Source organism: Cavia porcellus, unplaced genomic scaffold (genome assembly GCF_034190915.1).
Source record: "Cavia porcellus strain 051 isolate PalLab524CR breed Dunkin Hartley unplaced genomic scaffold, mCavPor4.1 scaffold_17, whole genome shotgun sequence".
In the NCBI taxonomy this organism is placed as follows: Eukaryota; Metazoa; Chordata; class Mammalia; order Rodentia; family Caviidae; genus Cavia; species Cavia porcellus.
In genome coordinates, this window is record NW_026947500.1 from 44,038,626 (window position 1) to 44,065,497 (window position 26,872).

At 45.5% G+C, this 26,872-nt stretch overlaps 1 protein-coding gene across 1 annotated transcript in view; it reads right to left on the reverse strand.

Annotated features, from left to right (window-relative positions):
* Nucleotides 1-1,248: 1,248 nt before the first annotated feature.
* Nucleotides 1,249-26,872, reverse strand: part of Nup160 (nucleoporin 160) — a 38,562-nt gene continuing 12,938 nt past the window's right edge. The window contains exons 12-36 of the mRNA XM_003465156.5: nucleotides 25,191-25,274; nucleotides 24,730-24,900; nucleotides 23,515-23,614; nucleotides 23,081-23,246; nucleotides 22,548-22,675; nucleotides 22,310-22,470; nucleotides 20,218-20,351; nucleotides 19,190-19,260; nucleotides 17,983-18,142; nucleotides 17,336-17,405; nucleotides 16,240-16,338; nucleotides 15,261-15,380; nucleotides 13,649-13,744; nucleotides 13,474-13,568; nucleotides 13,291-13,387; nucleotides 13,095-13,200; nucleotides 9,332-9,492; nucleotides 8,125-8,185; nucleotides 7,102-7,212; nucleotides 6,860-6,983; nucleotides 6,507-6,608; nucleotides 5,369-5,510; nucleotides 4,753-4,878; nucleotides 3,666-3,770; nucleotides 1,249-2,102 (exon numbers count right to left, since the gene is read on the reverse strand). Of these exons, the coding sequence (XP_003465204.2) occupies nucleotides 2,013-2,102; nucleotides 3,666-3,770; nucleotides 4,753-4,878; nucleotides 5,369-5,510; nucleotides 6,507-6,608; nucleotides 6,860-6,983; nucleotides 7,102-7,212; nucleotides 8,125-8,185; nucleotides 9,332-9,492; nucleotides 13,095-13,200; nucleotides 13,291-13,387; nucleotides 13,474-13,568; nucleotides 13,649-13,744; nucleotides 15,261-15,380; nucleotides 16,240-16,338; nucleotides 17,336-17,405; nucleotides 17,983-18,142; nucleotides 19,190-19,260; nucleotides 20,218-20,351; nucleotides 22,310-22,470; nucleotides 22,548-22,675; nucleotides 23,081-23,246; nucleotides 23,515-23,614; nucleotides 24,730-24,900; nucleotides 25,191-25,274 (2,880 nt within the window). The 3' untranslated portion in view covers nucleotides 1,249-2,012. The remainder of the gene's footprint in view (nucleotides 2,103-3,665; nucleotides 3,771-4,752; nucleotides 4,879-5,368; nucleotides 5,511-6,506; nucleotides 6,609-6,859; nucleotides 6,984-7,101; nucleotides 7,213-8,124; nucleotides 8,186-9,331; nucleotides 9,493-13,094; nucleotides 13,201-13,290; nucleotides 13,388-13,473; nucleotides 13,569-13,648; nucleotides 13,745-15,260; nucleotides 15,381-16,239; nucleotides 16,339-17,335; nucleotides 17,406-17,982; nucleotides 18,143-19,189; nucleotides 19,261-20,217; nucleotides 20,352-22,309; nucleotides 22,471-22,547; nucleotides 22,676-23,080; nucleotides 23,247-23,514; nucleotides 23,615-24,729; nucleotides 24,901-25,190; nucleotides 25,275-26,872) is intronic.

The following is a 26,872-nucleotide window of genomic DNA, read 5'->3' on the forward strand; positions in this document are numbered from 1 at the left end:
TGGGATAATTTCAACTCCTTTGCATTTACTTAAGCATGTTCTATGAGTCAATAGTTGGTCTCTTTTGGAGAATGTCCCATCTGCAGCTGAGGACTCTGTGTATTCTGGTGTTGTGGAGAGGAACACTCTGTAGACATCTACTACTAAGTCCATTTGTTCAAAAGTTTGGTTCATGACTAATATTTCATTGTGGATTTTTTGTCTATTTGTGACAGGGAGGTATTCAGATCTCCCATTACAACTGTATTAGTAATTATTATGTCTGTTAGTATTTGCATATGATTGTTATCTCTTCCTTTTGGATTGTTCCCTTTACCAGGATGTAGTGACCTTCTTTGTCACTTTTTTTTTTTCTTGGTCTTTTTCCTTTTTATCGGTACCAAGGATCGAACTCATGACCGCCTGCTTGCAAGGCAGGTGCTTATACCGCTGAGCTAAATCCCCAGCCCCTTTCTTTGTCACTCTTAATCAGTGCTGGCTTGAAATCCATTTTTTCTGCAAATAGAATAATTATTCCTGCTTTATTTTGGGTTCTTGTCATGTGGAGCATTTTTTATTTGATTTGCAATCTACGAATTTCTTTTTGAATTAAATACAGCATAGGTCTTAAGACTTATGAGGTTCAATCTCCAGAACTGGAAACTTCTATGGAGACCACTGGTTTGGGCAGAGGCCCTACACTGGCCTGGCAAACAAACCAAAATGGAGTCGCTCATGCTGATGTCCACGGCACCAACATGAAGGTCAGCGGCTCACGGCTGTTCAGTGATCTTGAGACCACGATCCAGGCCAACTACCAAGCAGGGATGTGAGCTGCAGGATGAGGCGGTCCCAGGGTGTCATTGCTAACCAGGAAATAAACTTTCTGTGGTGTCTGCTCCCTTCAGTCTTATTTTTTTTTGAGACAAAATCTACTATGCAGCTCAGCTAGAATCAAGACTCTTCCAGATTCTACTGCATCCATCTCGAGTGCAGGGATTACAGGCATATACCACCATGCCTGATATTTACTGAATTTTTTGAGGACCGTGATATTACCAGATGGTGGTACATACCTCCTTCCCAGCACTCAGGAGACTGAGACAGGAGGACTGCTAGGAGTTTCAGGCCTGCCTGTGTTACATAGTGAGACCTTGTCTCAAAAACAAAAGTATACAATGTAAACATGGTATTGAAGTATAAAAATTAAATGGTAATGCAAAACTCAAGAGAAGTCCAAGAGCATTCACACAAGTAGTATACAGACCATTTCCTGAAAGACAGATTTTAATATACAGAATAAAATCCAAGATTATTTTTTTACTTTCCTCAAAATTTGTTTACTGAATCTATCCAGTAAAATTTATATACTTTGGTTCAGTATTTTAACATTTTTAGACAGTCTGATCAAGTCCGGCTTGATTATTATAAATCTTAAAAATTGACAGAATTCACTTTGAGTCTGTTGATTTTGTAGAAGGGTTTTTAATTTGTCCTTAGCTAAAAGTTTTCTTAACTTTCACTTCAGAGCCTGATTCAAAATATAATTCTTCTTTAAACAGGTCATTATTTATTCTAGGCAAATTTGTACTTTATTGAAGACCATATAAAAACTTCACAATAAATAAGGAAAAGAGTACACAAAGTCATTAGTCTCTGTTTGCCGTACAGAAAATACATGTCAGTTCTGGACCAAAATAATCCCATCGGTATAGAAAACATCGGGAAGGGTAGGGTCCACAGTGATTGCTCTTGGTGTCACTCATCAACAAGAAATCCACACTGCAGGCTGCTCCAAAGTGAGGCAGGGTTTCGTTTGCAAATAAACAACATCTTCGGTAGTTTAAAAAAATATAAACTCTAAAAAAGCTGTGACTCGTGTAGAATCCAGAAGCAGCTGTGTGAGAATGAGGTGGAGGCCAGAATGGTGTTAGCACCTGCAGTGAGCCCAGGGCCCACTTCCCGCCAGGGCCTTGCCGACCACCAAGTCCCTTGCAGGGTGGCCCTCGAGCACCACACCCGGGACACCGAGATCACAAGTTCAGCCGGAAGAGCAGGTCCCGTGTTGCCTTATCAACTTTTTGCTGGTAGTCCTCTAGCTTGTCAAGGATTTTCTGAGACAGCTGTAGGGAAACAAAGGGACTCATTACAGACCAGCTCAGGGACTGAAGAGAGACTGGTACTGTTTGTCACCTGACTTTCCCCCCAGACAGCACCAAACCAAGATGTCACCTCCACGCTGACTATAATCTACTCGTAGTGCTGGACTTCTCTGTCAGTGTCTTTAATCCTGCTTTTCTTTCCTAATTCATCTTCAAAATATGTATATCACACACACCCCTGGCAGTGGGGATGGAACCCATGCCTTCACACTGACCTAACCTCCTAGCTCTTTTTCATTTAGAGATGGGGTCTCCCTAAGTCACTGAGTCACCAAGACCAGGCTCAAACTTGTGATCCTCTTGCCTCAGCCTCTTGGTATTGGGATACAGGCATGCGCCACCATACAACACTTTGAAAAACAGCTTCAACTTTGGGACTTCATACTGATACCTTGGTGGTTTGTCTATCTTGCTATCAATGCCATTTTGTCATGATTGGTGTCACTCTGTGATAAGTCGTGGGATTGGGGAGGGTTGGAGCTCTAATTTTGTTCCTTTATCAAAGTTGTTTAGACTATTCTTAAGTCTTTTGTATTTCTACAGAAATGTAAGAATCAAAATGTCAATTTTTATGAAAAATGATGTTGGCATTTTGATAAGGGATTGTGTTTTCTGATCTTTATTATTTTCTATTTTTTTGGCTTTATTCTGTCTTTTACTTCTAATTTCTTAAGGAAAGATAGGATATAGGATATTTCATAACTTTCTTCTTTTCTAATAAATGTACTTGGTGTTTAAAAAAAAAAGAAAGAAAAAATAGCTTAAGAGGAGAAATAGGCCTGGTGTTAGAACTCAGTTATATAGCATTTGCCTAGCAAATGTGAGGATTTTTGTGGTGCCTGGATTCCATCCCTGGCACCACAAAAAGAAAAAAAAAAAAGCATACAAAAAGCTTACACTCTCAATCTCTCTCTCTCTTTTTTTTTGTACCAGGGATTGAATTCATGACCTCATGCTTGCCAGGTACTTGTGCCGCTGAGCTAAATAAACTCGTAGTCCCTCAATGTTTGTTTGTTTGTTTTATTTTATTTATTTTTTTTCTTTTTCATTTTTATCGTTACCGGGGATCGAACTTACGACTGCCTGCTTGCAAGGCAGGTGCTTATGCCGCTGAGCTAAATCCCCAGCCCCAGTGTTTGTTTTTTTTTGAGACAGAGTCTCACTATGCAGTTCAGGCTGGTTTCAAGCTCAGTGATCATCCTGCCTCAGCCTGGACTGTGGAGAGGATAGCCCTGCACCACCACACCCACCCAGCCCAGACCAACTATTAGGGGAGGTGTCTAAAAGCCGGTAGGAAGGCAACATGGGTCCTCCCTCTGTAGGCATTGGGCAGTTGAGGGCTGGGTCATGGTCCCCACTTCTTGGAGATTTTGTGGACCCTGTGAACGTATCCTGGGCTTGCTCCACACGTGATATAAGCAGGTACTGGGGCATCAGACTCACATCAGGTGCCCGGGCAAAGTGGCTGCCAACCACTGGTCTTAGAGCCCGAGGAGGAGAAAGGGGCAGCAGAGGCGTACTCACCGCGATGTTGTGGCTGTTGGCAGTGTTCTCCCCCAATGCCTGGAGCAGCTGGTCGATGGAGGAGTAGGGGAGCCACACCATCGGGGCTGTCGCAGACAGAGGAAACTGCAAGAGAAGCATCTGGTGTTCAGAGGAACTCGGGGCACGGGCATTCTGCTGGGGAGCCATCTGCATAGAACTCTAACGTAAATGTGATACTGTGGATGAAACCCCAGGACAGCCTGACTGCTGATCTATATCCCTGGCCCTTTGTATTTTGAGACAGGGTCTTGCTAAGCTGCCCAGCAGGACTTGAACTTGTGATGCTCCTGCCTCTTTCAGTGCTGGGATTACAGGGCTTAGGCGCATACTACCATGGTGAGCCCCTCTCCACAGTAAAGACTTTGTGTGTGTGTGTGTACACCTGCACACACATTCACACAAAGCCCAACTGGGAAGCTTGTGCTCTGCTCAGTAAAATCAATCTACCAAATCTATCTTACCTAATCCACCCATCAGCTGGTCTGTACTGGGAACTGAATGTAGGGCTTCTGCCCTGACCCATGTCTCCAGAGGTTTTATTTAGTCCTTTTTTTTCCTTTCTGAGACAACGTCTCACTATGAAGTTCAGGATGGCCTTAAGCTCATTTTGTACCCCAGGCTGGTCTCAAAACCTTTTATTGCTTAGTTGTCTAGAAGACTCAAACATGCAACCCTCCTGCCTTAGGCTCCCAGCATGCTCGGATTATAGTATGTGTCACCCACACACAGCTATGTCGTTTGTTCCGTCATTCATCCCATTTATTTATTTTGAGATAAGGTGTCACTATATAACTCAGGCTGATCTCAAACTAACAGTGATCCTCCTGCCTCAGCCTCCCAAGTGCTAGATTAAAGGCATGTACCACCCTGCCTGGTTCAAAGTCACGCTGTTTGATGGAGAAAAATGAAATGTATTTCCACTTTGTCTAGATTCCTGCAGTGCTAACATTTAGCTGTCTGATAACAGGCAACGCTTGAATCTAACAGTACACATTCAGTTTACTTTCCCACCTCCGGCTCCTGTACATGGGGATACAGAGGTCAGAGAACGCTGCTGTGTGCCCACCTCGATGCCGAAGTACTGGTGTCCTTTTCCAAGCACAGCGTCCACATATTCTGAGACCAGATCCACAGCCTCTTCCAACAGGTCATACTTCAGGTAGAGACGCAGCAGCTCTGCAGCATCGACTTTCTGTCAGAAGCGCAGTCAGGGCACACTAGTTATTCTAGACATAAGCTCGTCATTCAGTGAGCACACAAGCAGGTAGTCATCCAGTTCCAACCTGTGGAACTTTACCCACGCAAGTGTATAAATTAAATTATTTTTAGTGATTTCAGCTGTGACTGACAAGCTGCCCAGAGTTCCCATAAAAAATTATCACCCCTTCTTTTAGTTGTTAATTACCTCATTAAATTACTTACTTATATCTGGTGATACTCGGAATTGAACCCAAGGCATTTGCACGGAGCTGTATCCCCAGATCCCCTAACCCATTTGTTTTGCTTTATTTAAATTTTGAGGCAGGATCTCACTAAGGTGCTGGGCCCAACTTGTGCTCCTCCTGCTTCAGCCTCCCAGAGCACTGGGATTACAGGCAGATAACACTGTGCCTGGTTTCCCTGAGTCATTTAGAATGATAATAGGTAGGTTCTTAACCTCTCCAGGCTAAGACATCACATACCTTGTAACTGTTGATGAGCCAGTTAGGCAGAGGCACGCCGTGTGACAAGAGCTTGTTGATCACACACTGGTGGTACAAGTTATTCTGCACCTTGTACCTTTCTAGGTAAGTGGACAGCAGTCGCCATGCTTCATCTGTAGCGCTTGAGGAAAAGCGAACAAGACAAATGCATTTCAATTTTCCCCTGGGGTACCTGGGTGGAACCCAGGGCCTTATCACGGAACTCCATCCCAGCCCAGGAAAAATCAAATGATCCACTAACGGCTCAGCGGTAACTCATGTTAGTAGGACAGAGTGACTTGTGGGATGGCGGTACAAATCAGAGGATGTGGATTCCTCCAGCTTTCCCCCAATAATCAACTGAGTCACTATATAATGTTTAATTTGTTTCATGATTTCTTTTAAAAAAAAAGAAAGAAAGAAAAAAACTAAAAGAAAGTGGCTAACGCTGCTAGTCCCTGAAGCTGCAGGAGCTCTCACTCTGAAGAGCAGGGTGTTAGTATTGTAAGCTATATTTATTTGTTTTGGTTTTTTCAGAGATGATCTCACTATGCAGTACTGGCTGACTTTGCCACATGTAGCCCAGGCTGCCTCAGGCTCCCGAGTGCCGAGACTCTCAGTGTGTACCACCACACCTGGCTGCCCAGGTTGGTCTTGAGCTTGTGAGCTCAAGGGACCCTCCCACCTCAGCCTCAGAGTAGTTGGGACTATTGCCATGGGCCTCTACAGCCAACCAAGAGTACCTTTCCCTTTCTGACTTTGTAGTACTCGGAATAGAGCTAGGGGTGACTTTTCCACAATCCTCGTTTTTTTTATTTTGAGGTAGCCTGTTGCCGCTAAATTACCTGGGTGGGACTCGAACTTGTGATTCTCATGCCTCAGCCACTCAAGTGCTGGGGTAAGAGCACTTCTTCCTGATTCCATAGTATATGAAGTTTTGAGAAAGTGGGTGTGGAGGAGACATTTCACAGGCAAAGACAGCCTACACTGAACAATAACATCACAATGTGAACCTAACTGTAAAGTCTCCTGCTTCTATTAAAACTCAGCCAAAGAGGGAAGAGAGAAAAGCAACGCTGTGTGCGCAGAGCAATGGACTTAGAGGAAGCGAGCTGTGCTCCAAGACATGGTGCTGTACCTAGACTCCTTGGTGGTGACCACAGAGGACAGCTGGTTGGCTGCAAGCCAGGCCCAGGCTTCAGCCTGCGCGTTCTCCCCGCCCAGCTGCAGCCGGATGCACCTGGGGAGGAGAGGGTGCCATGAGCTCCCGCCAGACCCTGAGTACTCTGCTACCAGCACTAGAGGGATGTGAGGGCAACTGCAGCGTTGAGGCACCAGCTGAGTCCACTGTCAAGCATCCGCTCTGCCTTCTCGTGCCACACGAGATCACTGCCTGCACTGAGCAGAGTGTGGCTTGCAGGCCCTCACATGAAACAACAAAGGGACATCTTGGGGATGTGGGGAAGCCTGGGGAAAACTCGCTGTATGTACTTGAAAGCAAGGCCCTCAAAGACTGGTGTCAGGGGCAGCTTGAAGGTCTGGCAGAGCGTGAGGGCAGTGTCGAAGAGGCCGGCCTGCACCAGAAGAGTGACCATCTCCTCCGCTGACGAGCTTCCTGCACGGGCACAGGTGGGAAAGGGGATCAGTGTGTGGTGCAGGGACACAGGCAGGCTCTGCTGGGGAGAAGCCTGTGGCCAAGGACTCAGTACCATGCCGACCAAGCGGGTTCCTACCTGCCACAGCAACGGCTGCTGGGTCGTGGCGGGCCAGCACGAGGCGAACATGGGCCAGTGCGCATTCCTTCTCCAGGTCAGCTAGCTCCAGGATTTCCACCTGCCGTGCACCTAGGAGCCAAGTGGGGAGACGAATGCCTGGGCTCAGGGCCAATGTCCCAGTTCAGCCCAAGTTGTCCCTTCCCCTGAGCATCACTGCTCTGGGGACACGGCAGGGCTTTGGGTGTGCCTGGATCACGGGCTGCAGTACTAGACCAGCTCATTGACTGGTTTAGCACAGTTCTGGTGTGGATGATGGAGACTGAAGAGCAATGCTCCAACCTGGGTGTGGGTGCCACCAACCATAGGCTTGTAGCCTGGATGGAATAAAATGGGAGAGCAGGAGAAAGTCTGCCTCCTGCCTGCCCTGCCATGGACTGTTTCTCCTCTGTCAGACCCCTCTGCTGTGCCATCCTGCCTTGGAGCCAGTCACCTATGTACGAAACCTCCACAAAGTATAAGCCAAATAAACCTCTCCTTTAACTTGAGGTTGTTGGGTACTTTGTCTCAGCAATGAGAAAATAACTGTCTTCTAGTATGAAGGACCCTATGATAAGAGGTTTGTCACCCCATTGATTCAAATGCAACAGGTAACAAAACATACTCCTCTTTCCTGTGTAAGCATTTCCATTTCTCATCACCATGCAGCATTTTCAAAGAGTTTCTAGACAACTTTTAGCAGATTAGAATGTTGTAAATAAACAAGGAATTCTTTTTTTTTTTGTCTTTTTTTCGGTACTGGGGATCGAACTCCTGACTGCCTGCTTGCAAGGCAGGCACTTATGCCACTGAGCTAAATCCCCAGCCCTAAACAAGGAATTCTAATGCATTTTAAAACAACTGCACCATGTATGATACAACAACATGACAAAGTTGTAACTGTGATATAAGCACTGTAATGTAGATACACGTCTTCTTCTAGGTCTCCTCCAATATAACAATACAAGTAGTCCCCTGCCAGATCAGTGTGAGACCCTGACTCACCCGGGGCAGCCATGCATTCTCCATCATGATTCCTTTTGGGGGACGTTCCAGGACGATCATACTGAGAACACAAAAAACGGATGTACCTGTGAAAATTAGTGTTTTTATTTTGATATTACTGTGAATTGAAGCTTTCCTATATAAGTTCTCTCAATAGAAACTTTTTTTTTTTTGCAGTCTGGGGATTAAATGCAGGGCTGATGTAGTGAACCACATTCCCAGATCCTTTCTTATCCTGAAACAGTGTCTCACTAAGTCCCTGAGTTGCCCAGGCTGGATTCAAAGTTCTGATCTTCCCAGAGTGTTGGAATTACTGGAGTGTGCCACCATGCCTAGTTTTTATTTTAGGCAGCTAATTAATTCTTAGAGGTACTGGAACTATCAGAGAGGTGGAGTTGTTTGCCAACTTAGCTATTTAATGCTACTCAGTCCAAGGCCCTGGATTTGCCCTCTGGTTGCCCATGTTGTTTTCCTTTGTTACACAGTACTAGCCCTCAATAGTAACCTGGGTAACTGTGGAGCAAATGAAGGAACATCACAACCTCAGGAACCTGGCACAGGTGGCCATGACAGAGAAAACTCAAGTGGTCCTTTAACACAGTAACTGAATTAATATGATCAAAATAAAAGTAGCCAGCATTAAGCCAAGGGTTTAGCTCAACAGCTCACGTGCCTGCACGTGCCTGCCTGGTAAGCATGAGGCTGAGGTTGGAAGTTTGATCCTTTGAACCAAAAAAAAAAAAAACCAAAAAACCAAAAAACAAAAAAAAAGTCACCAGTATTGATTAAGTAGTTTAGGCCAGATAACACCATTATTCTTTTTTGTTTTGAGACAGGGTGTCACAATGTAGTTCAGGTTGACTTTAAACTCATTGGCAATGTACTCATATTAACTTCTTCCAGTCCCAGATAATCTTCTGGAAGGGTGATGCTATCCATCCTACTGCACACCAGAGGATACCTGACCTGCAGAGACTTGGGGACTTGTCAGTCTCAGTAACCCTGAAAGCACTGCCAGGACTTCTACCACAACTCTGAACTTGGGAGTCAGGCGGATAGTGAACTGTAATAGATGGACTGCTGTAAAGAAAGAAGTTGTTCCTGAACACTTAAGTAGAAATTTAGAAATGAAATGAAGCAAAACGAAGGAAACCCAAAGAGATGAAGTGACCCCCAAACTCCAATACCCAGTAAGAAGCTTCCATACCACGGCACCAGCCGCGGGCTGCACGATCCATGCATACTCGGGGCGGATGAGGCGCAGGCAGTTTATGGCGGCCAGGTAGCAGCTGCCTTGCTTCTCAAGCCCCCGGAGGGTACGGACCTCTCTGCCCAGTCGGGTTCCGTACTCGAACATCACCGTGCCAGCTGTGAGGCAGAAACCAAGAATTTACACAGTGCATCTCCTCAGAGACAGATTTTGTTAAATGTAAAACTAAGCTGAATTTACGCAGAGCTATAAAGAAGCAATCATGTTGGATCTGCGTGTGGTAGTATACGCCAGCATTCTGGGAAGCTGAGGCAGGATGATTCCAAGTTTGAGCATACCCTGGAAAATTCAGAAACTCAGGAAGACCTGGTCCTAAAACACAATGGAAAGATCATGTGTTGGTGATGGTGTAGGGACACCAGAACTCTGTGAACTGTTACGAAGAATGTGAAAGGGTGCAGGAGCAGAGGAAAACAACATGGCCCTTCCTTAACATTAAACAGAATCATCACATGATGCAGCATTTCTGCTTTGTGGTGTTTGTTAGCCGAAAGAACTGAGGGCAGGGACACATTTACTGTGCAGTACTAGGGATTAAACGTAAGCTACACCCTAGCCCATTTTTCTTACTTTTCTTTTTTGAGACAGGGTCTTGCTATGTAGTTCAGGCTGGCCTTAGACTCTATGGAGCTCAGGCTGGTCTTGAACTCTTGGTGGGTCCTTGTGCCTCAGCTTCCTGAGTGCCGGGATCACAGGTGTGTACCACAACCTAGGCCCAGCCCCTTTTACCTTTTAGTTTTGAGCCAGAGCCTCATTAAATCATTAAACTGTCCAGGGAGCTGGGGATTTAGCTCAGCGGCATAAGTGCCTGCCTTGCAAGCAGGCAGTTGTGAATTCGATCCCTGGTACCGATAAAAAAATGAAAAAGACCAAAAAAAAAAAAAAAAACTGTCCAGCAGGGGCTTACATTTGTGATTCTCCTGCCTCAGTCTCCTAGAGTGCTATGATTATAGAACATGAGCTACCATGCTTGGTTCACCTTACTTTTATAAAACTTTAGCTACAATGGTTGGATGGAATTCATGGAAAAATCCATGGTTTTAGGACAATGTGAGGCACTAAATTAAACAGCATTTAAAAACTCTTTCAAAAAAAAAAAAAAAACTCTTTCAAGCTGAGAGAATTGAGGCAGGAAGATCTCAAATTCAAATTCCACCTGGAATTTAATGAGATTAAACTGTCTCAAAATAAATAAAATGGGCTGGGGATCACAGTGTGAGGGTTATGGGTTCAATCCACAGTGACAAAATAAAAATGAGGAAAAACAGTTTTCAAGTGAAGCAAACAAAAAAACTGTTTCTCACAAAAAATACTAGTATTTTTTTTCTCAACAAATTATGTTTTGAGCATCTGAAATATGTAAGACACTGGTTAGATGCACAGGCTGGCTTCTAAAGACCTTAACATTACCAGGCATGGTGATGCAGCCTTGTCTCCAGGAGCTGAGGTGGGAAGATCACAAATTGAGCCTAACCTGAGTACCTTAGTGAGATCCTGTCTCCAAAAGAAAAATAAAAAACGGGCTAGGTGTGTAACTCAATGTGAATGCCCTGGGTTCAATCCGAACAGAGCCAAAAAACAAAACCAAAGTTTACCTTGTGAAATACAATCTTCAGAGGAACAGGGTTCCTTTGAGTTGAACTGTTCTGATATGGACCTGCCCTGTCATCATGCAAGTACAAATTACGATTCACCTCCCAAAATGATTAGCGCATCCTCTTCAAAAGGACCAAAGGCAAAGTAAAGCTAAAAGAAATGCTCCAGATTAAAACAGTCTAAAGAGAAATAACCAAATCAATGTATGATCCTGGATCAGGAGGTGAGGACTATAGGAGAGGAATGTGCTATGAAAAACATGGCCAGGAGCAGTGTAATCCCAGCATTCTGGAGGCTCAGGCAGAAGACAGCAAGTTCAAGGCCAGCCTGAGTTACCAGTCTGGAGGGGCTGGGGACATAGCTCAGTGGCACAAGTACTTATCTGACAAGCATGAGTTTGTGAGTATAACCTCTGTTACAAAAAAAAAAAAAAAAAAAAAGAAAAGAAAAGAAAAGAAAAGGAAAAAAGAAAACCAGCCTAGAGTTCTATTCCAGGAACCCAATAAAGATGAGTCTCGACTACATGGCAAGACCCTGTCTCAAAACAAGCAATGTAATTCTTACAATTATTATTATAACCTGAATACAAACAGCACATAATGTGACAGCATTTCATAAATCTTAATACTAAATTAATTATGCACATTCCCTTAAGCTGATAAATTATATCACAGCTCCATAAGAGCACACTGAGAGACACATGAAACAGTTAAATGGTAACAAGAGAGGAAACCACCCCAAGGTGGCACTGGACAGCTCTGGGTGAGCTGTACCGCTGAGCTCCAAGAAAGCCAGGGGTTACAGCCAGGGCTGTGTACGGGTGCAGCTACAGCATCGTGGGAGCGGAGCATGACAGCCGTGAGAAGCCCTGCCCAGGTCCCACTCCCCCAACCACTGCTCTGCTGCTTCTGTCATCATTCCACTTTGTGTTGCTAGGCGAGAGATTTCCTGTGGACACAGCATAAAAGTAAGAGCAAAGACTTGCTCAGGGCTCTCAGGAGGACACAAGTCCCCTATGGAGATGCAGGCAAATAAAGAGACACCCTTCTCTCCTGCTCTAAGTGTTTGAGATCCTGCTTACCTCGTTCAGTGAGTGTAATAGTAGCATAACTTATTCTAGAAAGGTGAGCAGGGAGGAAGGGAGGAAGAGATGGACATGAATTGACCGGCAAAATGCCAACAACTCATGAATGTGGGGGAGGGGTATAATACAGGTGTTCTTTGTACAAATGTTTTAGCTTTTCTGAGGCATGACTGGGGATGTAGCTCAGCAGCACAGTGCCTGCCCAGCAAGCGCAAGGTCACGTGTTTGATTCTCAGTACAAGGAAAAAAAAAAAAAAGATTTGATGCTGGTGGTATAGCTCAGCAGGAGAGCTTGTGCTCAGCATGTAGGAGGCCCAAGGTCTATCCCCAGCACCAAAAAACAAAAACAAAAACAAAACTAAAAAAACTCCCAAAAGCTTGCAAAGAAATTCACTAGGACATGGGATTATCATTTGGTAACTTTAAAAAATCAGATTTACTCCCCTCTTTAAGGCTTTTCCATGAAATCAAGGGAATGAAAACACATACACCATCACCAAGGAATATGATGATATTCAGTTGAGCAAAACAGAAGGAAGAGTAAATTTGTTCCAGGAACTGAAATATGGGGTGGAAGGTGGCCAAGAGCAAAACAACACAGGAAATTACTACTAGTTGTGAGAGTTTGAGGTCCCGCTAGTAAAAGATCTAAGGTTTCCTTTGGCAGCAGACAAAAACTGTGTATGGTATCACCTCACCAGAAATGACTGGGAATGTTCCAGAACAGGAGGAAGTATATATTTTCAAAACTAATATATGCTCTTCAAAAGGGTGACAGTAAGTTAATATTCTACGTACACATAAGTGAATGCACAGTATTTTCATTGTTTTTTTTTCTTGAGACAAGGTCCCATGTAGTCCAGGCTGGCCTCGAATTCATAGGGATCTTCCTGCCTTGGCTTCCTGAGTGCTGGGAGTATAAGTGTGCACTACCACGCCCAGCTTGAATACACAGTATTTTTGTAAACTACGATTTCATTAGTAAAGAGGCCTCAGCGCCCATGCCTGGCTTCAGCTCACCTTTGCGGAAATTATGGCGGTGGATATGGAAGGCATAGAGCAGCTCATAATAATTGTGAGTTGTGAGGTCCACGGCCCTGGCACGTGATTCAATGATACCCACGACCTGGCGGAGGGGAAGCCACAGGACACTGAAGTTAGCGTAGGGCTGGCAGCACAGAGGTGTCTCTGGCTGCCGTGGCTACCCTGCACCTACCTCATTATGCAGGTTCACATAAGGAAACTCCACCAGGTCCTGCAGCTGCGAGCGCTCACAAAGGACGACCACCAGCTGTCGTAAGCAATCTAACTGCCTGGAGGGTGAGAGGGACAGAGGGCACTGCTGCAGAGGCACAGGTGGGGCTGGCACATGGTGTTCCCCAAAGGCCAGTGAAGCTACCTGCTGGAGTCGGGAATCTGAGTGAGGGCCTCGTACGCCTGGCTGTTGTGGCCCAGGTCCAAGTGATGTTTGAAGATGCACGTCCTTAAAGTGGCCTAGAGAGCGAGGGGCGCAGAAATGAACATAACACCTCCGTAGAGAATTGCACCGCACAAGATCTGCAGTGTGCTCTTACCTGACCTTTCCAGTCGTCACCTGCTTCTGTTATTGCTACTGTAGCCAGCTGAATAACCAGCTCAGGGAGCCCCACAACATCAAGCAGACGTAACACCTGAGTAGACATGGAGTAAACATCATTAAAAGTCACAGAGCAGGGGCCCTCCATACTGAAGTGTTTCTGGATTAAGCAGAAGGATCAAGTAAGGTAACGATGAAGCCAAAGATGCGCAAAGGGGTTGGGGTGCGGCTCTGCGGCTGCCACTGCATGAGGCTAGGGTTGGTGCCCAGCCCCCCAGAGCTGAAAGATGTGCTGCCAAGAGGCACAGGGTCACTTGGGGTCAACATGAAAATGTGCCTTTATGTTCCACTGTCACACGTGGGCTTGTTGTAAAACCCATTTGTTTTTCCAAACACAATGGAATGACTCCACTTGCAGGTAAACTTAGAGCAGCTGTATTAGTGTTAGGTGAACAGACAGATGAAGGGAAGGGATAAAACTAACACACTCTGTAGGTCATTTACAAGTGCTACTGCTGACCAGCTTTTATCCTAGTACTGGGAATTGAACTCAGAACCTTGGGCTTGCCAGGCAGGTGCTGTGCCATTGAGTTTCGTCCCTGGCTCTGTTTTTTTAAATTGGCCCCGGGGATTGAACTCACAACCGCCCACTTGCAAGGCAGGAGCTTACCGCATGGAGCTAAATTCCCAGCCCCTCTGTTTTTTTTAAAATCGGTATCAGGGATCAAACTCACGACTGCCTGCTTGCAAGGCAGGCACTTAGGTCGCTGAGCTAAATCCCCAGCCCTCTGTTTTGTTTTTTGAGACAGGGTCTCACTATGTAACCCAGGCTGGCCCTGATCTTATAGCAATCCTCCTGCCTTAGCCTCCCAAGTGCTGGGATTATAGGCATATACCATCACACCCGGTTTGATATGCTACCATAAAATCCTACTCTTTTCTTCATGTGAGAGAAGGAAGCCCAAGCACAGGCAAACCAAAGTTACTCATGAAATTACCTTCAGGGTATGTGCACAGGAAATGGTGTTCATTTCACGTAAGAGATAAACAAACAGTATGAATTTCCTGCAAGCCACTTAGGCTGCAGATGAATGTGCAGCATAGTGAATAAGCACCAGTCTCACAAAATTCTAAAACCTACGTTTAGTGAACACTGATCTGTGAACTTGTGTGACTGTATTACTTAATGTTTGCCCACACTCTCATAAATGTGACCTCACATATAAAAATTTTTTTCTCTGCACTACTGAGGACTGAACCCCAGGCTTCAGCACTGAGTTACACCTTCAGCCCTTTTCTATTTTGAGATAGAGTCTTTCTAAATTGCTTATGTGGAACTCCAACTTCCAATCCTCCTCTCAGGTGCTAGGCATGTAGGTATGTGCCCAAAACCTGACTGGGTTATACTTTTTGTTTAAGTATGAAACATACAGAACTCAAAGCTGGCTAACTGTTCACAAAGTAACACAACCATGTTACCAGCAGACAGGTTAGGAATTCTGTCACTGGTTCAAAGCTCACACTGTCTCCAGGCAAGTCCCTCTTTCTCTTCTCAGGTAAGTTTAGGGAACAACTGCATTGCATTACTGCACAGGTGTGGAAGGGCCCACCTTGTCGTAATACTGCAGCCTGGGGCTGGATGCCACCTCCCCATCCTCGGAGCGAATCAGACGATCTAAGAATTCCTCCTTGCCCACTTCAGATGCTGCCTGGCAGAAGCACTGCAGAGCCTGAAGGAGGAGATGACAGAGTGTCAGTGCACGTTATTCTAGGTCTGGCCATGCAAATTTGCAGAGGGCGGGCTGAAGAACGTCCAGACAGAAGCGTGATTGTGCAGGACAGGCTGCTACAATTATGCTGCCTGACCAATTTAGTTTTGGATATGTAATCTTAATTTTCCTTCTTCCCTAAATGCTATTAAAAAATAAGATAACTGGTGGGCAAATGTGGAGGAAACATCCTCAAGCAACATGTGAACAGCTGTCAGACTCGGGTTGGGGGTATGTGGCTGTTTACTGTGGAAGTCTGGAAACTTTTCTGTGTACTTGAAAAGTTATAAAATAGGTGGTTACAGGAACAATAAAAAGTAAATGAGCACATTGAGAAAAACTGTGTAGTGCAAAAAATACACACAGTGAAAACAATGTGATTAATAAATAAATTTGATTTACAAAAATGTTCTGGTAAAAACCCCTGCACTGAGGCAGAGAACTTCAGTTACTGCTTTGCACACATGCATGCTACATGGCGGTGGTGCTGGGCCTTCATTCTGAGGTACTCACAGCTCCTTTCGGTTCTTGTGGTTTTGAAACAGGGTTCTGCTATGTTATTAAGTTGCTCAAGCTAACCTTGAACTCATGATCCTCCTGCCTCAGCCTCCCAGAGTGCAAGGGTTATAGGCAGGCAGTACTGAGGCAGGAAGGTTTCCAATGCCTCGTCTCCTTTTCCCACATCTTAACTACACCACCAAGCACGAGTAGATGGCCAGGCCTGACATGAGCACCTCCCACCCTCTCTGGCCCAGACCAGGTCAGACTGAAGCGGAAGTGTCCTCCCATGCAGAGGATGGTGTTCCAAGGGGCAGCTTGCCTTGTGCTCCTCGCCTGTGATGAGGTAGCAGCGCCCCAGCATGAAGCGGCAGGAGCCAACGTTGACCTGACACCAGGGGTGCAGCAGGTGAATGTAGTCCTGAAAGACACAAGAGTGCTCTGATGAGGAGAGGACACACTTGTTTCCAAACTCTCCACCAAGGGACAGGAGGTAGTGCTGGACCAACACAGAAGTTGCTGCTTGTTTTTCTGACACAGTGTTTTTGTTAAGTTGCCCAGACTGACATCAAACTTGCAATCTTCTGCCTCAATCTCCCAAATGCTGGACCACATTTTACTTCTTAAAATCATCTAGACATTAAAATCTCATCCTTAATACATTCTTATGCCAGGCTAGATACCATAAGAAAGCAAACACAGCCAGCACAGTGGTGTGAGTCTCTAGTCCCAGCTACTCAGGAGGCTGAGGCAGGATGATCACTCAAGCCCAGAAGTGTGAGCCCAGTGTAGCAACAGTGAAACCCTGGCTTCTCAATAACTATAACAGCAGCAGCAGCAGCAGCAAACACACAAACAGTATTTCAGGAACACATAAACATGCTTTATATCTCGGTAATTTTTCGATTTTTTGGTATTTATAGGTTCAGTGACTATCCAATAAGGGATTTATATAAAGTCAACAGTATTTGTTTTACAATAAAGAAAACCTAACTAGAGCAAAAAAAATTTGAGAAAAAATTATGTTAGTGATGACACTATCAAGAAAGTATAAGCAAGTTCTAGTACTGCATGTCTGCAATTCTAGCTACTAGGGAGGCTGAGGTAGGAGGATGACAAGTTTGAGGCCAGTTTGGACAACTCAGTGAAACTATTTCAAAATAAAAAATAAAAAGGGCTGTAGCTCAGTGGCAAGTATCCCTGGGCTCATTCAATTTTCAGTGCTGGGGTAGGAGGGTTTAAAAAGGGAGACAACAGAAAGAAGCTTGTCTGCATTGCCACATTTGGTTACATGTTTAATTTCTGTGGTTCTCATATATGGCCCAATTAAAGTGCAGTTACTATTCACAAAGAAAAGTACTCTACCAAGCTCATTTTCCACAAGAGTGACTACCACTGAAATGCTAGACAGAGCTCACCTGCAACTGTACGTACTGGCAGTTTCCCATCAAACACTCCAGAAAGAGACAGCCAGGATTGCTGGGCCATCTAGTCACTGGATAAGGACAGCTTTTTACTTACTCGGCAAAACTTAAAATACACACACTGGATATCAAATCTAAAGAAGTCATAAAGTATTTTATTAAGAAAACACAATAAAACGGCAGGAATAGCTCCATGGTGGAACACCTGCCTAGCAAGTACCAGGCCTTGGCACTGGCTTTTGGCTGGCACCAACAAGATGGACCTGCAGTCCAGCAGCTGGAAGTGGAAATGACTGTCCAGGAAATGACGTCTCCAATAGTGACTGTGTTCTGGCCTAGGTGTAGAGTGGTAGAGTTTGTGCCTAGCATGCATGAGGCTCGGTCTGATGCCTGGCACCGTGAGTAGCCAAAGCCAGCCAAATAAGTGCTTAATTCCAGGGCTTACTTTGTTACAAGGCCGGCTGGGTTTCTGCCCTAGAGCACTTGTTGAGCTTGTGTAAGGCCCTGGGTTTGAGCCTCAGAACTACCCCCCTGTCCCTCAATCAAAACAAAACCAAAAACCCCTTCTGTCACTAACAACCAAAGTAAGAGTCTTTGACTATTAGAAAAGAGCTTTCAACTACTTTCACGCAAAAGGATACAAAAGCTGCAGTAAGTAATTGGTAACTGTAGTAATCATTTCAGGCCAATTCAGTGCTGTCTGGCTTGGTGGTGCCTTTGGCTGAGAGAAGAGATGGGCAATGATGTGTTTCCTTGCAACTTCTTGGAAGAACAACTCCACGACTGTCTGTGGGCTGGATACTTAAAAAGACAAAGTGAAGATAACCACAAATTTGTGATGGTATACTGACTCAGCTAAGTTACTTTATGCATTCATTTTGTGCCTGTAATGAAGAAATTTAATCTCGGAACAGTGCATCATGGCCTCATCAGTTGTGGTTTGCCACAAAGATGCAGGGCAAAGGTCCCTTGAGCAATGCAGCTGACACTCTAGGCTGGAATCTCACCTGAGGACCCTCCCGCAGAATCCTACTGCACAGTCAGTCCCAGGAGCACACTGGAACAGCAAAGGGTAAACCCTCTAGAGTGACAGCTGTCATGTGAGAGAGGGTGCTTCTTCTTTGGGTTAAGGTGACTAGTACAAAGCCACCAGGGACACTTAAGGTTTTTTTTTTTTTGAGACGGGGTCTTTCTATTTTAGTTCAGATTGATATTAAACTCACTACATAGCCCAGGCTGGCCTCAAACTTGCAGCAATCCCCCTGCCTCAGCCTCCTAAGTATTGAGTTTACAGACGTGTCACCACACCCAGCATTTTTTAATTTTTTGGTACTGGGGATTGAACTCATGACTTTGTGTTTGCCAAGCAGGCACTTACACCACTGAGCTAAACCCCCAGCCCTGTTTGTTTTCTGAGACAGGATCTCCCTCTGTAATTCAGGCTGACCTTGAACTCTCTGCCATTCTCTGCCTCAGTCTCTGGAGTACTGAGATTATAGATGTGTACCACCATACCAGGCATTAGTGGAGAACTGAAGGCAATGGAAAAGCAGAAGCCCAGGCAGGAACAGACAGGGACACGGACAGAACCACAGGAATGAAGAGCCAGGACAGCCTCTCATGGCAGTGACTCTCTGCGGTCTTAATGTGCCCTCTGAAAAGGGCTTCTGCTTTCTCCATGTGTGCTAGGGAATGGACTTCAACATGGTCAAAGTGAGCTCAGGAAAGTGCTATGGGTTTGAATTTGCACAGCCCTTTCCTTATGCCTTAGCTGACACCTGGCAAGAACCTGGGCCATGAGCTGCTTGCAGCCTCAGAGAGGGGGTGAGGGGCAGGTCTATGACTTACCAAATGGACAGGCCACGGCAGCCCCTGAGTCAGTCAGCTCCAGCACCGATAGGTGCTGCAGGTTCGACTCCCTGTGAGAGAAGGGCAAAGACAGTGTCACATATCCTTCTGTGCTACAGCTTCCCCACACCACCTCACGAGAACCCCAGCAACTTCATGAACAAACGAGACACAAAGGCCCCACTGAAAGCACAAACAAGACACCTGCAAATGACAGGACTGGGACTGTTGCATGGCATCACTCAGCAGTCCTAAAATCAAAAGCCACAGCAATGGATGGACCATCTTCTGAAAAAATGAACCTTTTCCCTTGTTTTGGCTTTGGGTTTTTGAGACAGGGTCTTGTCATGTGGCCCAGGACACCTTGGAACTTATGACGACCCTCCTGCCTCAGCCTCCTGAGTGCTGAGATGACCTGCGTATACCAATAACCTTGTTCTGTCTCTCTTTATTAACTAGCACAATGCTTTTGTGCATTCTCCAACTTCCTGTCTATCTTTGTCTTATTTTGCCTTCAGATATGTGTAATAATAAGTACATATTTATTATTTTCGCTTTTATAAGTTACTGTTAAACTTAGTACTCTCAACATTCAGGAGGTGGAGGCATGAGGACTACTGGGAGTTCAAGGTCAGCCTAAACCATATAAAAGACCAAAAGAGGCTGCGGATATAGCTCAGTGGCACAAGCAGCTGTCTGATAAGCATGAGGTATTGAATACAATCCCTAGTACTAAAGAAACAAAAGAAAAAAAATTTTTAAACCAGTTGTAGCAGTGCACATCTGTAATCCCAGCACTCGGGAGGCTGAGGCAGGAGGATCGTTGTGAGTTCAAGATCAGCCTGGGCTACAAAGTGAGCTCAAGGCCAGCCTGAACTGCACAAAGAGACCCTGTCTCAAAAAGACAAAAAACAAAAAAAATTTTTTTAAGGTTCCAGATTCAATCTTCAGCACTGCTCCCCCCAAGAAAACAAAAAATAATACAATTCACAACTTATTTTAAAAACAGCAACAGCAGCAAAACTCACAGTGTGTCGACTGGGACATCAGTTGCCAAGCACTGACTGGCCCACTTGATGAGGTGATAGGACAGCAGCAGCGGCGCCGTGCGGTGCAGCACCTCCTGCTGCGCCTGGAAGAGCTGGCCAGGTCCCAGCAGCCCCTGCATGCAGACGAGACAGTTAGCCGTGGAGTGGGGGCATCACACCATCACTGCAATAATACGCCTATCGGATTTTGGGACAGCAAGCATGCCAATAGTGTTATGAGCCCCCAAATAATCAAAACCATTCATCCAAGTCATGGGGCTGCTGGTGACCAAGCAATCCTGACACTCGAGGGCTTAGAGCTGCAGAGGAAGGAATGCCAGGCTCCTCTAAGCCTTGGTGCTGATTATGATGGGAAAGCGCAGCAGAGGTGTGCAGGGCATTGCCTGCACCAGTCAGCACCAGTGCTTTGAACTCAGCCTGGCACGCAGTCAGAGCTGCGAGGGAGTACTGGCAACAGCCTGGACAGCCGCTGGGGACACTGCTACAAATAGCAGTGCATGCTATTCCAGTGTGGGAAAACTACTGATGAGGCTGCTGAACACAAGAATAAAAATGGCCTTGTCCCCAAGGGGATATTCTCATTTCATAAATAAAACCAAAAGACTATTTGCACAGGGGAAAAAAATATATCCCAAAACACAAAAGAGTGGTTACTATTTGGTAGAAGATGATGGATGAATTTGATTGTTTTTGGTTAATTTATTTTATAATTGTTCTACAATGAACATCTATTTTCTTCTGTGTTTAAAAAGAGCAAAAGCTGCTAAAATTATTTTTAAAAATAAAAGCATCCTAAAGAAAAGGGACAATCTACAGACATGCAAAGAGCATGGTTGGGGCCACCTGAGGGCCAGATTCTCAGAGCAGGTTCCTGTTTCTCCTCGGAGTCTTAATTATCTTCCTATAAAGGCTTTCCTTACTTTTGCCTAGAATTCCACGATTAGCAATCTAGTAGAGCTAATAAATTCCGATTTAAGATTGTAAACACCTCCAGGAGCCCCATGGACAGGAACTAGTCTGATCAGGTTGCATCCCTGCTGGGCCTGAATGACATCACTGACTCAGAAACAACTGTGCAGACTGGATGTAGTGGTGCAAACATGTAATCCCAGCACTGAGGAGGTTGAGGCAGAAGGACTGCCATGAATTTGAAGTCACTGGGTTACACAGTGAGTTTGAGGTCAGCTTGGACTACATGGAGAGATCCTGTCTCAAAGAAAACAAATGAACAAACGAAAAACAAAGAAAGAAAGAAACAAGGGATGAGGTGCCCTAACTTTCATCCTCAGCACCATGGTGGACAGAGAATGGGCAGGACAACAAACGGACTTGACAGGTAGATTTATTTAGTAATTAAACTTTTTTCTTCCTCAAGACAGGGTCTTGCTATGTGTCATGCTGGGTTCCAACTTGCACTGATCTTTAGCCTCAGCTTCCCAAATGCCAGGATTACAGGTGTGAGTCACCAAACATAGCTGAAAAGGGTTTTCCAAAAGGTACTTTCAGCAGATAAGGTAGTTGAGGCAGTGCAATGACAAGAGTAGACTCGGAAGAATAGCATGGAAAAGGAAGCCCAGCGTGGCCCTGCGAGGGCCACAGAACATCTGCAATCTCAAAACTAAGCTGGTCATGGTAGTGCATGTCTATAATCCCAACACTCAGGAGGCTGAGACAGGAGGATCTCAAATTCAGGGCTAGCTTGAGTAATTTTGCGAGATGTTGAATAAAGAGGGCTTGGGAGGTGGAATAGGAAGAGGAGGGGAAAAAAAGAAAAAAAAGAAAAGTTCTTTTTCCACATAGAGTACTTTGTTATCGCTTCTGAAGTGCTGCTAGTATCAGACCACATGTGAAGGCTCCTAACCCAGCAGTCTGCTCCACACACCTGCTTCTCTGACGGTCCTGGGCTGTGCTGCTTCCTCACTGAATCCGCTCAGTGCCTGAGCAGCAGGGAGGCAGGCCAGGTGTGGGATGAAGCGGTAAGCAGTCTCTGTGCTCTGCACTGACAACTTGCTCCTCACTGCGGGGCTATGTGAAGCCTCAAGGTTGAGAGTGTCTCCCAAGTGGCCCTTACCGTGTCTCCCAGCCTTGTCAGCAGCTGCTGAAAAATCAGGAGGTCTCGGCAGATGAGGAAGCGAGTGCTGGCGATCTTGTGCACACCTCTGCACACAACATAGGCTGCTGAGCTGCTGCCATAGAGCTGCGAGAGATTCAGCCGGACATTCAAAGGCTGAGCTGGAAGGAGATGAAAGCTATTGAATGGGTCCCAGCATCCACTGCACTGAGAGGGACGCCTGTTTCCTTGTTTCTACCTGGATTGAAGCCCGTCTCCATGTCCACGTCAGTTTCGTAATCTATTTCCCGTATAATGAGTCCGATGGCATGGGCCGGGTTCCTCATCTCCTGCAGCTTACTACAGACATCTTCCATCACATTTTCTCTGTAAGGACAATCAGGAAACTCTGGTGAGCTCTGAGAATGAAGAGGTCAGGCTCCATTCTCACTGGTGTGGGAAGCCCACCCCATTGTGAAGAGCGGAGATGGCGCTCTGTGGCCACAATACTTCCTTTCACTTTGTCTAACATTGCTCCTGTTTCACAAACAATGGACAAAACTCATGTGAGGAAAAGCCTTGCGAGCTCATGGCTTTTTCCAGTATCACTCACACACACACACACACACACACACACACACTCAGCAGAAACAACTGTTTAGAGGCAAGGAAAAATATTTTCAATTTTAGCCACTACTTTGTACACACTTGAACATACATTCAAACCCCTATTTGGCCCTAGAAATCACTTAATTTCTATTAGGAAAGGTACTTTGCCCTAACCCTCCTTACATATCAATAATGATCATGTCTTGCAGAATCCGTTCTGCAGCCTTTTCTGGAGACTGCAGGTTGTGACAGTTCATCTCCATCAGGACAGACATGTCCGTGGTCACCGACTCTCCAATCATCCGCAGGCATTTCATAAGACACATGACATCCCGGGCAACCTCCATGTCTGTGAGTAAGAGACAGGGGACACTTGAATCTTCAGACACTGACTAGCTAATTCATCATGTTAAGAACTATTAATAACTGGCTGCCAAGCATCTGAGAATTCAGAGATGTTTAAGCCTCTTTGGCTTTCCCTAAGTGTCTACACTGAGAGAACATGGCCAGGACATGTCACAGCGGTGATCAGTGAATTTTGCATCCACTTGACATAAAGTATAAGGTTCACTTAGGGAGGGAATTAAATACAGACATAAAATAATAATAATTATTACCATCAGATATGGCTGTCTCATCCTCTGTCAAAAAGTTCTCTTCTGGCAGGAGATACAAGTGATCCACTAAGGAAGTGGGCAGAAGGAAAGAGATGTACCCCTGGGAATACAAAGCTTGCTGTTAATGTTTTTACCAAATGTGTGTGTGTTGTGCTGGGGACTAAACCCAGGGACTCATCAGTGAGGTTTTTCTTTTCTTTTGGAGACAGGATTTCACTATGCAGTTCAGGTTGGCCTTAAACTCACTCAGTATCCTAGGCTGGCCTTGAACTCCAAACAATCCTCCTGTCTCAGCCTCCCAAGTGCTGGGATCACAGGTGTGGACCACCACATATGGCTTCATCGGTCATTTTTTACATTGGTAAAATGAGTAACAGTTCACAGTGTGTCATGTGGAACAAATCATGTTATACATGACACACATGTACAATCTGACCTGTCACTTAAAACAAGGGTCATGGCCTGGGGGTATAGTTCAGTAGTACAGTGCCCAGCATGCCAAGCCTCGGGTTTAGTCCCAGCACTGACGAAAACAAAAAAAGTGAAATCATGAATCTCATCATGAGGAGACACAAACTCAAGTCAAGGGACACTGCAATGTTAACAGGAATACTCTTAAAAACTGTCGGTGTTATGAAAGATGAACAAAGGCTGATCACAGCTTGAGATGAAGCTACAACCAAATATTTCAGAACTTGGACCAGATCATGGATCTGGAAGAATAATTATGGCACAACTGATAAAATTTAAATAAACTGCATACTATTATAACAGTATCAAATGGCCTCTTTTTGGGGGCGGGGAAGTACTGGGGATTGAGCCCAGGCTTTCACGGTGAGTTACACACCAAGCCCTTTTTATATTTTGAGAGAAGGTCTTGCTAAGTTGCTAAATTACCCAGGTTAGGCTTGAACTTGAGATTCTCCTGCTTCATCCTCCCAGGTATTCACCACTGTAACAGGCTTGAAACTGCCTGACCTTTAGATTGGCTTGGTTAGATTGGTTGCTTCTGAGGACATCCTGATTTACAGATACATACTGAAATGGCTCAGGTAAAGGGCACAATACCCACAACTCTCAAGTGGTTCAGAAGAAAGGAAACACAGAACAAGGGACAGGAAATAGGGTGAGAAAGGCTGCAGACGCACTATGGTTTCAGGGCCTCCCGACCCCCGCCCAAGGCCCTGTGGCCTGAGGCCTGCGGTCCACGCTCACCTTCTTCAGCAGGCACAGCATGTTTGTGTGCGGGTTCAGGAGCAGGGCAAGGGGCTGGGACAGGGCCTCCTGATACTGCAGACAGCAGGCATAGAACTTGCTCCAGAACTCGTGCTGCAGATTTCGGAAGTCCTGCTGGGAGAACTCGTACTCTGTCACACTGCCGTGGAGCTGAAGACAGAAGAAAAATTAAAGTTAACCTCTGGAGGCATCTGGAATCTTTCTCCCCCAAATCGTGATTGTCCATTAGGACTCTACGAGCCATAGCCGAAGGGACACACTATTGCTAATGTCTATTAAATACCACTAACCTGGCAGCCGCACAGTTGCTTCTCTAGTGAGAAGCTCAGATGTTTACAGCCCACCGGGGCGAGGTGGCCTAACAGTCCTGACAGCCCCTCAGTGCTGATCTGCCCCTCCTTGAGGATGTGAGAAATGATTCCTTTTCCACCCAGCCTCACCTCAGATTCCACAGCTAAAGTGACTTCTTTCTTTAGTTCATTCCAAGAAAGATCCAAATTCCTCTCAGTTCCTCGGCAGAAAATCTAAAAGTAAAAGCGGCATTGTAGAGAATGACATGATGCCCACGACTGAATGCCAAATAGGCCACTTAGAAGGTACTGAAGCAATATCCAGCCATACAGTGGAGACCCTAAGGCGCTGCACAAATGACTTCTGAGAAATTCTAGCAATTTCATAGTAGTTTCTATAGAGCAGAATAAACTCCAAGCACAGGAATCAAAATTACCATGGAGCAGTTCAGGTCATTACAGAAATGGAATAATTGCTGCTGCACAGCTGGAAGGAAAGATGCAGATGGTCTAAGCACACACTCTAAGAGAGCAGGAAGAAATCAGAAGCTGGGCGTGGCCAGGAGCCTGCAACCCCAACACTCCCGGAGGCTGAGCATGGAAGCCAGAAGTTCAAGCCCTACCTGGGAACTTGGCAAGACACTGTCTCGAAATAAAAAGGGCTGGGGATAGAGCTCAGTGTGAAGGCCTTGGGTTCACAACCCCAATTCCACCACCCTCCCACCAAAGCTAGAACAGTGGTGGTGTGGGTTAACCCACTGGGAATAACCCTGCTAAAGCAAAGCATCTGCTAAATGCTTCACAGATGACTTAATATCCCACTGTGTGAGAGATACCATGAGAAACTGCATAATTATTGTTAATGAGGAGGACTCGCTGTTGAGCTAAAAGAAGAACCTCTTAGAAGGTGATGATTGTGTTTCCTACAGTTTTCTCGGACACACAAGAGAAAAAGTCAGATCCCAAGATTCAGGACACTTAGGATAAAAGTCAAGGGCCCAGAAGGTGTGGGAGGGTTCTGAAGCCAGTGGCCGCGTGAAATGGTCTGTGAGGTTCTGACACCACTAGCACAGAAGTGTAGTTTAGTTCATTTGAGGGAAGCACATTTAGAGGACAGCATGGGAGGAGAGCCTTGCACACGAGCTGTGATACTGGCCAATTGAGGCAGAGGTGGCTTAAGGCCAAGGGAGCGCCTACAGGGAGAATTCCCAAGGTAGGCGGCTGACTGACACTAGACGATGTCTCAATTCCATGACCATGAAGCTCAGTAAAATCTTAAGGAACTTTATGTCACTCTAAAGAGCACCTTGGTAAGCCACATGTGGTGGTGTACAACCTGCAGTCCCGAGCAGCCACCCTGGGCTACTCAGTGAGACCGTGCTTCAAAATGCAAAGAGCCAAGAAACTGGGTGCAGTGGTACACACCTGTAATCAGCCCTCGGGAGGCTGAGACGGGATGACTGCTGCAAATTCCAAGCCAGCTGGCTTACAAGTTAGTTCAGGGCCAGCCTGAACTACATAGTGAGACCATCTCAATAAAATAAGTAAATAAGTAGCCAAGGGTGTTAGAGTACCCTGGAGAGGATCCCTATTACTGTAAGAAAAACTTTTTCAACATAAGCAGCTCTTATACTGTGTGTCTTAGAAGCTAAAAAATATTAAGTTTTCTTAAACATGCACTAACTCAGACATTCGCTGTACTAAGAAAAGCATAAAAACAGTACAGTCAAAATTCCCCAAAAGCTAGGCATGGTAGTACACACTGTGATCTGAGAGGCTGCGGAAGGTCAGGAGCTTGAGGCCAGCCTTGGCTACACAGCACATTTCACAGC